The following is a 10,307-nucleotide window of genomic DNA, read 5'->3' on the forward strand; positions in this document are numbered from 1 at the left end:
GTGGAACTAGGGGTTCCATTGTAAACTAAAACAATGATAACTAACCTGAACAACAGTATACAAGGCATATTGACATTTGAGAGAGACATACAGCGAGGCATACAGTAATCACAGGTGTTGATTGGGAGAGCTAGCTAAACCAGTAGGTGAGACAACAACAGCTAATCAGCTAGCACAACAACAGCAGGTAAAATGGCGTTGACAAGGCAGAGAGGGTCGGATTAACTACACACAGAGCCTGAGTGTGGCTGGGGCCGACAGATAAAACATAAACAAACAGAATGGAGTACCATGATTAATGGACAGTCCAGCAGGCATCAGCTATGTAGCCAAGTGATCAGTGTCCAGGGGGCAGCGGTGGATGGGACAGGGAAGCTAGACTGGCGAGTATTATCCAGGCAAAAAAAAAAAACTGTCTGGCTGTGCTGAAGGTAAAAGCCGCTAGCAGTGGCTAACAATGACCAAATAGCTTGTAGCTAGTTAGCTGGTTAGCTTCTGGAGGTTCTTGAATGTGTTCTAAAAATGTAATGTGTTCTAAAAATTTAAATTTAATTTAAAATAGCGATTCCGTATCACATTGGGTGAGGCAGGTTACCGAATTAAAAATCGAAAAGAGATTGAAAGTAAATATGGGTCCAGTGAGTGGATGGGCTGGCTGGGGATGCGACGATTCAGACAGTTAGCAGGCCTGTGCTAACAAGCTAACAGTTAGCAGGCCGAATTAGCAAGCAAGCAGATAGCAAGGGCTAGAAAGTTAGCCTTTGGGGGACGTCGCGATGGGGGTTAAGTCTGTTTATGCCTCTTCATGCGGTGACATCGATAGACCGGTCGTGGGTCCGGATATTGTAGCCCAGGAGTATGCTTCGGTGGTAGCACAGGACCTCTGGCCGGGCTAGCTTCAAGCTAAGTGGATGGGAACGCTAGCCAGGAGTAGTCATCCGGGGTTGCGGTTAGCTAGTTAGCTAGTTGTGAAGATCCAGATGAAAAAGTTCCGTTTGCGGTGGGAATCCGGGGATAAAAATAATAGGTCCGTTATGCTCTGGTTAGAGTCGCGTTGTTCGAACTGCCGAGGACATTCCGAGCTAAAGGTTAGCTGATGACCGCTAGCAATGGTTTGCTGACTGATAGCTGATAGTTAGCTGGCTAGCTTCAGTTGAGGGGTTCCTGATCCGAAGTAAATATAAATACTTTAGGGAAAAAAGCAGATCCACGCTACATTGGGTGAGGCGGGTTGCAGGAGAGTACTTAGATGTTGAGGTTTAGAAAAATGTTTTAAAAGATATTCAAAGAAAAATATGTTTAAAAAACTAATATATACAAGGGACAAGACACGACGTCTGACTACTACCCCATCTTGGATCATTTAGAGGGCCGTGGTGGTGTTGAAGTGCAGGTAGAGGGCCCTGGTGGTGTTGAAGTGCAGATAGAGGGCCGTGGTGTTAAAGTACAGATAGAGGGCCGTGGTGGTGTTGAAGTACAGATAGAGGGCCCTGGTGGTGTTGAAGTACAGATAGAGGGCCGTGGTGGTGTTGAAGTACAGATAGAGGGCTGTGGTGGTGTTAAAGTGCAGGTAGAGAGCCTTGGTGGTGTTAAAGTACAGGTAGAGGGCCCTGGTGGTGTTGAAGTGCAGATAGAGGGCCGTGGTGGTGTTGAAGTACAGGTAGAGGGCCCTGGTCGTGTTGAAGTGCAGACAGAGGGCCCTGGTGGTGTTGAAGTTCAGGTGGAGCGCCGTGGTGGTGTTGAAGCGCAGATAGAGGGCCGTGGTGGTGTTGAAGTGCAGATAGAGGGCCCTGGTGGTGTTAAAGTACAGATAGAGGGCCCTGGTGGTGTTGAAGTACAGATAGAGGGCCGTGGTGGTGTTGAAGTACAGATAGAGGGCTGTGGTGGTGTTGAAGTGCAGGTAGAGAGCCTTGGTGGTGTTAAAGTACAGGTAGAGGGCCCTGGTGGTGTTGAAGTGCAGATAGAGGGCTGTGGTGTTGTTAAAGTACAGATAGAGGGCCCTGGTTGTGTTGAAGTACAGATAGAGGGCCGTGGTGGTGTTGAAGTGCAGATAGAGGGCCCTGGTGGTGTTGAAGTACAGATAGAGGGCCTTGGTGGTGTTGAAGTGCAGATAGAGGGCCGTGGTGGTGTTAAAGTACAGATAGAGGGCTCTGGTGGTGTTGAAGTGCGGATAGAGGGCCGTGGTGGTGTTAAAGTACAGATAGAAGGCAGTGGTGTTGTTGAAGTACAGATAGAGGGCCCTGGTGGTGTTGAAGTGCAGATAGACGGCCGTGGTGGTGTTGAGGTACAGGTACAGGGCCGTGGTGGTGTTAAACAGATAGACAGATAGAGGGCCCTGTGGTGGTGGTGTTGAGGGCCCCGGTGGTGTTGGTACAGGTACAGGGCCTAGAGGGCCCTGGTGGTGTTCAGGAAGGGCCGTGGTGGTGTACAGATAGAGGGCCTTGGTGGTGTTGAAGTGCAGATAGAGGGCTGTGGTGTTGTTAAAGTACAGATAGAGGGCCCTGGTTGTGTTGAAGTACAGATAGAGGGCCGTGGTGGTGTTGAAGTGCAGATAGAGGGCCCTGGTGGTGTTGAAGTACAGATAGAGGGCCTTGGTGGTAGAGGGCCTTGGTGGTGTTGAAGTGCAGATAGAGGGCCGTGGTGGTGTTAAAGTACAGATAGAGGGCTCTGGTGGTGTTGAAGTGCGGATAGAGGGCCGTGGTGGTGTTAAAGTACAGATAGAAGGCAGTGGTGTTGTTGAAGTACAGATAGAGGGCCCTGGTGGTGTTGAAGTGCAGATAGACGGCCGTGGTGGTGTTGAAGTGCAGATAGAGAGCAGTGGTGTTGTTGAAGTACAGGTAGAGAGCCTTGGTGGTTTTAAAGTACAGATAGAGGGCCCTGGGGGGGTTTAAGTACAGATAGAGGGCCGTGGTGGTGTTAAAATGTAGATAGAGGGCCCTGGTGGTGTTGAAGTACAGATAGAGGGCTGTGGTGGTGTTGAAGTACAGATTGAGGGCCCCGGTGGTGTTGATGTACAGATAGAGGGCCGTGGTGGTGTTGCAGTACAGGTAGAGGGCCCTGGTGGTGTTGAAGTGGAGATAGAGGGCCATGGTGGTGTTGAAGTGCTGATAGAGGGCCCTGGTGGTGTTGAAGTTCAGGTAGAGGGCCGTGGTGGTGTTGAAGTGCAGATAGAGGGCCCTGGTGGTGTTGAAGTACAGATAGAGGGCCGTGGTGGTGTTGAAGTACAGATAGAGGGCTGTGGTGGTGTTGAAGTACAGATAGAGGGCCGTGGTGGTGTTGAAGTACAGATAGAGGGCCCTGGTGGTGTTAAAGTACAGATAGAGGGCCCTGGTGGTGTTGAGGTACAGGTACAGGGCCGTGGTGGTGTTAAAGTACAGATAGAGGGCCCTGGTGGTGTTGAAGTGCAGATAGATTGCCTTGGTGGTGTTGAAGTGCATATAGAGGGCTGTGGTGGTGTTGAAGTACAGATAGAGGGTCGTGGTGGTGTTGAAGTACAGGTAGAGAGCCTTGGTGGTGTTAAAGTACAGATAGAGGGCCTTGGGGGGGTTTAAGTACAGATAGAGGGCCGTGGTGGTGTTAAAATGTAGATAGAGGGCCCTGGTGGTGTTGAAGTACAGATAGAGGGCCTTGGTGGTGTTGAAGTGCAGATAGAGGGCCGTGGTGGTGTTAAAGTACAGATAGAGGGCCCTGGTGGTGTTAAAGTACAGATAGAGGGCCCTGGTGGTGTTGAAGTACAGATAGAGGGCCGTGGTGGTGTTGAAGTACAGATAGAGGGCTGTGGTGGTGTTGAAGTGCAGGTAGAGGGCCCTGGTGGTGTTGAAGTGCAGATAGAGGGCCGTGGTGTTGTTAAAGTACAGATAGAGGGCCCTGGTTGTGTTGAAGTACAGATAGAGGGCCGTGGTGGTGTTGAAGTGCAGATAGAGGGCCCTGGTGGTGTTGAAGTACAGATAGAGGGCCTTGGTTGTGTTGAAGTGCAGATAGAGGGCCGTGGTGGTGTTAAAGTACAGATAGAGGGCCCTGGTGGTGTTGAAGTGCGGATAGAGGGCCGTGTTGGTGTTGAAGTACAGATAGAGGTTCCTGGTGATGTTAAATTGCAGATAGAGGGCCGTGTTGGTGTTGAAGTACAGATAGAGGGCCCTGGTGGGCAGCACTATACGACCAGTCTGATAGTGAAAGCTGTCATATGAGAGGCTGCAACAGAAACACATTTGATAAGGAAGTGGATTGATTATCATCAGATCCATCTGGGGGAAACTCTGACGAAGTAAAAAGTCTGGTTCATTCTCAATTACCGGTGACAGTGAGGGAGAAGGGGCGTTGGGTGTTGCAAAACTTGTTAATTAAATAAATAAAACAAGCATATAATTGTTATGTTATTTGTTCACTCAGGTTCTCTTTATCTAATATAAGGTTTTGGTTGAATATTTGATAATGTTCAGTACCAACAATATAGAAAAACAAGTAAATACCTTTTCACGGTACTGTATACACTATGTGTCATGACAGTGTTATGACCATGTTATAACAGGTTATAACACGTTATGTCAGTTGTTATGACATATTGTGACATGGTTATGACCATATCATAACGTATTATGACGCTGGGTGTCAAGTTTAGTGTTACCACAGAATCCTACCTGTGCTCCAGGACAGGATCATCAGTATCACTGCAGGTGTCATATCTGTCTGTAACTGGGGCTCTACTGAGCTGTGTTAGCTTGTTTGCTGAAGAGTTGACTGAAAAGTGCAGTGGACTTGTATATCACTGCTTATATTTACATTGACTGGAGAGTGCAGTGGACTTGTATATCACCGCTTATATTTACATTGACTGGAGAGTGCAGTGGACTTGTATATCACTGCTTATATTTACATTGACTGGAGAGTGCAGTGGATTTATATCTTGTATCTTCTTGCGTTCTCATTTCCTCATGCTGGTACCAAACCTACTGCTCTTACAGCTGATCTGTGATCAGTGTTGTTAGCCCACCACAGGAAACAGCTCACCAGTTCACCACAATTTATTTTAGATGCTGCTACATCCTCTGCTGACGTTGATAGGAAGAAACACTTATCGCAGATTATCTAGAAATGAATCAGGACTGGTGAGAGTATCTGCAGGTGTACCAATAGAGTACTGTATGCAGATCTGTCCTTAACCTTAGCCTACACGGCAATAATCAATTTAGCCAATCTGACAATCAGATCTAACCCGGTCAATAAATAATCAGATCAATGCAGAAACAGAGTGCTCCTTTGTCTTTATTTCTGGGATAGTCGCCTGTTGAAGTGTCAGGGGGTAAGGAATGTTTTCTGGTCCCAGATCTGTTTGTGTTGTCTTTCCAATTCCTATTGTGAAATTGTTAAAGTCGTTGGTGAGACAGCACCAACAGATCTGGGACCAAGCTACATCAGACGCTCCTTCTTGTGCATTTCAATGAACCGGAGACTCAAATGCAGTTCACTACAATCACCATCCTTTATTTCAATCCTGTGTAACGTGGACCTGACCAAGTACCCAATGGACATCTGGAGAGCTGTGAATAGCCCACCTGACACACACACACACACACACACACACACACACACACACACACACACACACACACACACACACACACACACACACACACACACACACACACACACACACACACACACACACACACACGCAGACAAACAGACAAGCACACATGGGAGTGTTGGTTTTCTGAGAACATGTATTTATTAATGTATTTATCACAACCCATAAACCACCTCCAGGTAGTAGGAAATAAATCAGTAAAGTGCAAACATCAATCACAAATGAGGGTCTGCTTGTGTTAAAATACATGACCTGGTTACAGTGGCCTCGGAAAGTATTCAGACCCCTTGACTTTTTCCACATTGTGGATTTCCACATTTTTCCACATTCCACACGTTACAGCCTTTTCTAAAATGGATTAATAAAAAAAGTCCTCAGCAATATGCACACAATACCCCATAATGACATCACAATACCCCATAATGACATCACAATACTCCATAATGACAAAGTGAAAAAAAAAAGTATTCAGCCCCTTTTCTATGAGACTCGAAACAGAGCTCAGGTGCCTCCTGTTTCCACAGATCATCCTTGAGATGTTTCTACAACTTGGAGTCCACCAGTGCTAAATTCAAATGAATGGACATGATTTGGAAATGCACACACCTGTCTATATAAGGTCCCACAGTTGACAGTGCATGTCAGAGCAAAAACAAAGCCATGAGGTTGAAGGAATTGTCCGTAGAGCTCCGAGACAGGATTGTGTCGAGCCACAGATCTGGGGAAAGGTACCAAAAAATGTCTGCATCATTGAAGGTTTCCAAGAACACAGTGGCCTCCATCATTCTTAAATGGAAGATGTTGGCAACCACCAAGACTCTTCCTAGAGCTGGATGCCAAGCCAAACTGAGCAATCGGGGGAGAAGGGCCTTATGGTCTCGGGGGAGAAGAACCTGATGGTCTCTCTGCTAGAGCTCTAGAGTTCCTCTGTGGAGATGGAAGTACATTCCAGAAGGACAACCATCTCTGCAGCACTCCACCAATCAGGCCTTTACAGTAGAGTGGCCAGCGGAAGCCACACCTCACTAAAAGGCACATGACAGCCCGCTTGGAGTTTGCCAAAAGGCACCTAAAGACTCTCAGACCATGAGAAACAAGATTCTCTGGTCTGATGAAACCAAGATTGAACATTTTGGCCTGAATGCCAAGCGTCACGTCTGGAGGAAACGTGGCACCATCCCTACAGTGAAGCATGGTGGTGGCAGCATCATGCTGTGGAGATGTTTTCAGCGGCAGGGACTGGGAGACTAGTCAGGATCGAGGCGAAAACGAAAGGAGAAAAGTACAGAGAGATCCTTGATGAAAACCTGCTCCAGAGCGCTCAGGCCTCAGACTGTGGCGAAGGTTCACCTTACAACAGGACCATGACCCTAAGCACACAGCCAAGACAACGCACGAGTTGCTTCGGGACAAGTCTCTGAATGTCCTTGAGTGGCCCAGCCAGAGCCCGGACTTGAACCCGATCTAACATCTCTGGAGAGACCTGTATAGCAACGCTCCCCATCCAACCAACGCTCCCCATCCAACCTGACAGAGCTTGAGAGGATCTGCAGAGAAGAATGGGACAAACTCCCCAAATACAGGTGTGCCAAGCTTGAGAGGATCTGCAGAGAAGAATGGGACAAACTCCCCAAATACAGGTGTGCCAAGCTTGTAGCATCATACCCAAGAAGACTTGAGCCTGTAATCGCTGCCAAAGGTGCTTCAACAAAATACTGAGTAAAGGGTCTGAATACTTATGTAAATGTGATATGTCAGTTTTTATTTGTATTTTTTATAAATTAGCAAAAATGTCTAAAAACCTGTTATTGCTATGTCATTATAGGGCATTGCGTGTAGATTGAGGATTTAAAATATATATATATTTTAGAATAAGGATGTAACGTAACAAAATGTGGAAAAAGTAAAGGGGTCTGAATACTTTCTGAAGGCTCTGTATTTGATGAGTTTTAGAAAGAATCAGTGGTGTGAATTCCTGTAGATAGGTATTGGCACCTGGTGTCCATTGTTCAGATAATATTTACAGTTACATCTATTATTAGCACCATTTGTTAATAATTGTATTGTTTATAGTCAGAGGGGAAAAGGACCATTGTGAAGTGTGAAAATAATCCTACTATACACAAAACAGATAACTATATCGTTACGCTAATATAGGACTAGTAAAGGCGCAGTGAAATAAAAAAAGATTCAGATTTTTCAGCGGGAGCTGCAGCACTATCAGCAACCCTACTTCCCGCAGTCAACTAACAAAATATCTCTTTCTTTACTTCCCGCAGTCAACTAACAAAATATCTCTTTGGACTCATGGGTGGAATGTTAATTATATTTTTCTTGCTTTTTCAAAGATTTTCTCAAATCTTGCTTTAACAAAGATTATTTAAAAAAAAATCCATTGTTTCTATGTCAAACAGTTTTGTAAAATGTTAGTCTTCTGTTATGTATATAAAGTGTAATACTGGGAAGCAAACTCAAAACTGAATACATTTCAACTCTATATCTGACATGGTACAGATGTCTTCTTTTCTTAAGCCCATAACCATGTGTGTGAGGTGTATACTTTTGTTTCAATGGAGAATTGTTTAAGACTACCAAGAAACACTCTGTGTGACCCTGATTTAGGCCACTGCAGTAAAAGTGTAAGCCCTTTTATCAAAGGACCCAGAGTCAGAGGAACTCATGGATACCATTTTTTATGTCTCTGTGTGTAGTTTTAAGGACGTTGAAGGTAGGTTCTGGAGCCCTTGTTAACTAACTTTAGTGAAATGACTGGAAGTCTACAGGAGAAGTTACAGTAGCATGGAGCTAGGAATGGGCTAAACTGCCAAAATCTGGAAGTATCCCTTTAAAGCTTGTACAGTAAATCACAGAGTTTTCCTTCCATGTCCATTGTCTTCCATTCCTCTTCTATGGAACATTCTTAAATCTCTCAATGTCCCTTTCTCTGTGGTTTATCAAGGTAAATGAATATCCTTTCTGTACACTGGCTCAATATCCTGAATATGTGTTCATTTCGTCCATCTCTACAATAATCTGAACAACACATCCTCTCTCTGATATGCCTCCAATCATCTCCAATCTTGCTTTAACATCCTTATGCCCTAAGCGCATTTCTTCGACTCCCATTCCTGCAATGAAAATCAACAGTTAAATATTTTTGCGTATTACACACACACACACACACACACACACACACACACACACACACACACACACACACACACACACACACACACACACACACACACACACACACACACACACACACACACACACACACACACACACACACACATGCTGAGTTCTCCTCTGTGAGTTCTCCTCTGTGAGTTCTCCTCTGTGAGTTCTCCTCTGTCAGTTCTCCTCTGTGAGTTCTCCTCTGTCAGATCTCCTCTGTCAGTTCTCCTCTGTGAGTTCTCCTCTGTCAGTTCTCCTCTGTCAGTTCTCCTCTGTGAGTTCTCCTCTGTGAGTTCTCCTCTGTCAGTTCTCCTCTGTGAGTTCTCCTCTGTGAGTTCTCCTCTGTCAGTTCTCCTCTGTGAGTTCTCCTCTGTCAGTTCTCCTCTGTGAGTTCTCCTCTGTGAGTTCTCCTCTGTCAGTTCTCCTCTGTCAGTTCTCCTCTGTGAGTTCTCCTCTGTCAGTTCTCCTCTGTCAGTTCTCCTCTGTGAGTTCTCCTCTGTCTCCTCAGGTGCTCACTAACTGCTGGGACACAATTAGACCCCTGTGGCCTGATGATGGAACTGGCTGATAGACAGACTGTGACCTGATGATGGAACTGGCTGATAGACAGACTGTGGCCTGATGATGGAAGTGGCTGATAGACAGACTGTGACCTGATGATGGAACTGGCTGATAGACAGACTGTGGCCTGATGATGGAACTGGCTGATAGTGACAGACTGTGGCCTGATGATGGAACTGGCTGATAGACAGACTGTGACCTGATGATGGAAGTGGCTGATAGTGACAGACTGTGACCTGATGATGGAACTGGCTGATAGACAGACTGTGACCTGATGATGGAAGTGGCTGATAGTGACAGACTGTGGCCTGATGATGGAACTGGCTGAACTCACAATTTGAGACCCAGATAAACTGTGTGTGTCTTTCACACTTACCTTGGCTTTCTGCATGACTGTTCCTCTAGAGGAAGAGTAGACAGGTTTGTTACAGCTGACGGGTATAGATCCAGAGCAGCAGGATCTACTGTAGACCTGAGACACACACAAGTTCAAATCATTAGCACCACTGATCATTTATTTGCTGGTGGGTCTATTTGTGTGTGTGAGTGTGTGTTTGCGTGCGTGTATGTGCGTATGCATGAGCACATTTGTGTGTGTTGTACCTTGCTGGAGGGTTTGCTCTCCCCAGGTGCCCCCAGAGCTCCTCCTGCTAGACTCTTCTGCAGATTGTCTTTAACCTGGGTGAGACGGAGCTCCAGGTCCACCCTCTCACTCTCCTTCCCCCGGCAAGCCTCCTCTAGCTGGGACACACGCTCACTCAGGGAGCTCCTCTGCTCCTCTGCTCCAGGAACACACAGAAACAGAGGAAATTGATTAGGGAGCACCTGTCTAGTTGCTCCAGTAGGGGGTGGTAGAGCGTTGCTGATTATATTTTGTAGGTATGTTTAAGTACTGTAGCCTACTGAGATATGTTTTGTGTGTTTGTGTGTTCTGACCCCTCTTACCTGAAGCAGTCTTCAACCTCTCCTTCACCTCTCTCCTCGC

The 10,307-nt window shown here is 46.2% G+C and overlaps 1 protein-coding gene across 2 annotated transcripts in view; it reads right to left on the bottom strand.

Moving 5' to 3' along the window:
• Positions 1–5,702: 5,702 nt before the first annotated feature.
• Positions 5,703–10,307, bottom strand: part of LOC115124950 (actin filament-associated protein 1-like 1) — a 121,122-nt gene continuing 116,517 nt past the window's right edge. For both annotated transcript variants that reach the window (XM_065019874.1, XM_065019873.1), the window contains exons 15-18: positions 10,268–10,307; positions 9,926–10,101; positions 9,699–9,794; positions 5,703–8,712 (exon numbers count right to left, since the gene is read on the bottom strand). The exon at positions 10,268–10,307 is cut by the window's right edge and continues 128 nt beyond it. In XM_065019874.1, the coding sequence (XP_064875946.1) occupies positions 8,686–8,712; positions 9,699–9,794; positions 9,926–10,101; positions 10,268–10,307 (339 nt within the window). In that variant the 3' untranslated portion in view covers positions 5,703–8,685. The remainder of the gene's footprint in view (positions 8,713–9,698; positions 9,795–9,925; positions 10,102–10,267) is intronic.

Source organism: Oncorhynchus nerka, linkage group LG6 (assembly GCF_034236695.1).
Source record: "Oncorhynchus nerka isolate Pitt River linkage group LG6, Oner_Uvic_2.0, whole genome shotgun sequence".
NCBI classification, from domain to species: domain Eukaryota; kingdom Metazoa; phylum Chordata; class Actinopteri; order Salmoniformes; family Salmonidae; genus Oncorhynchus; species Oncorhynchus nerka.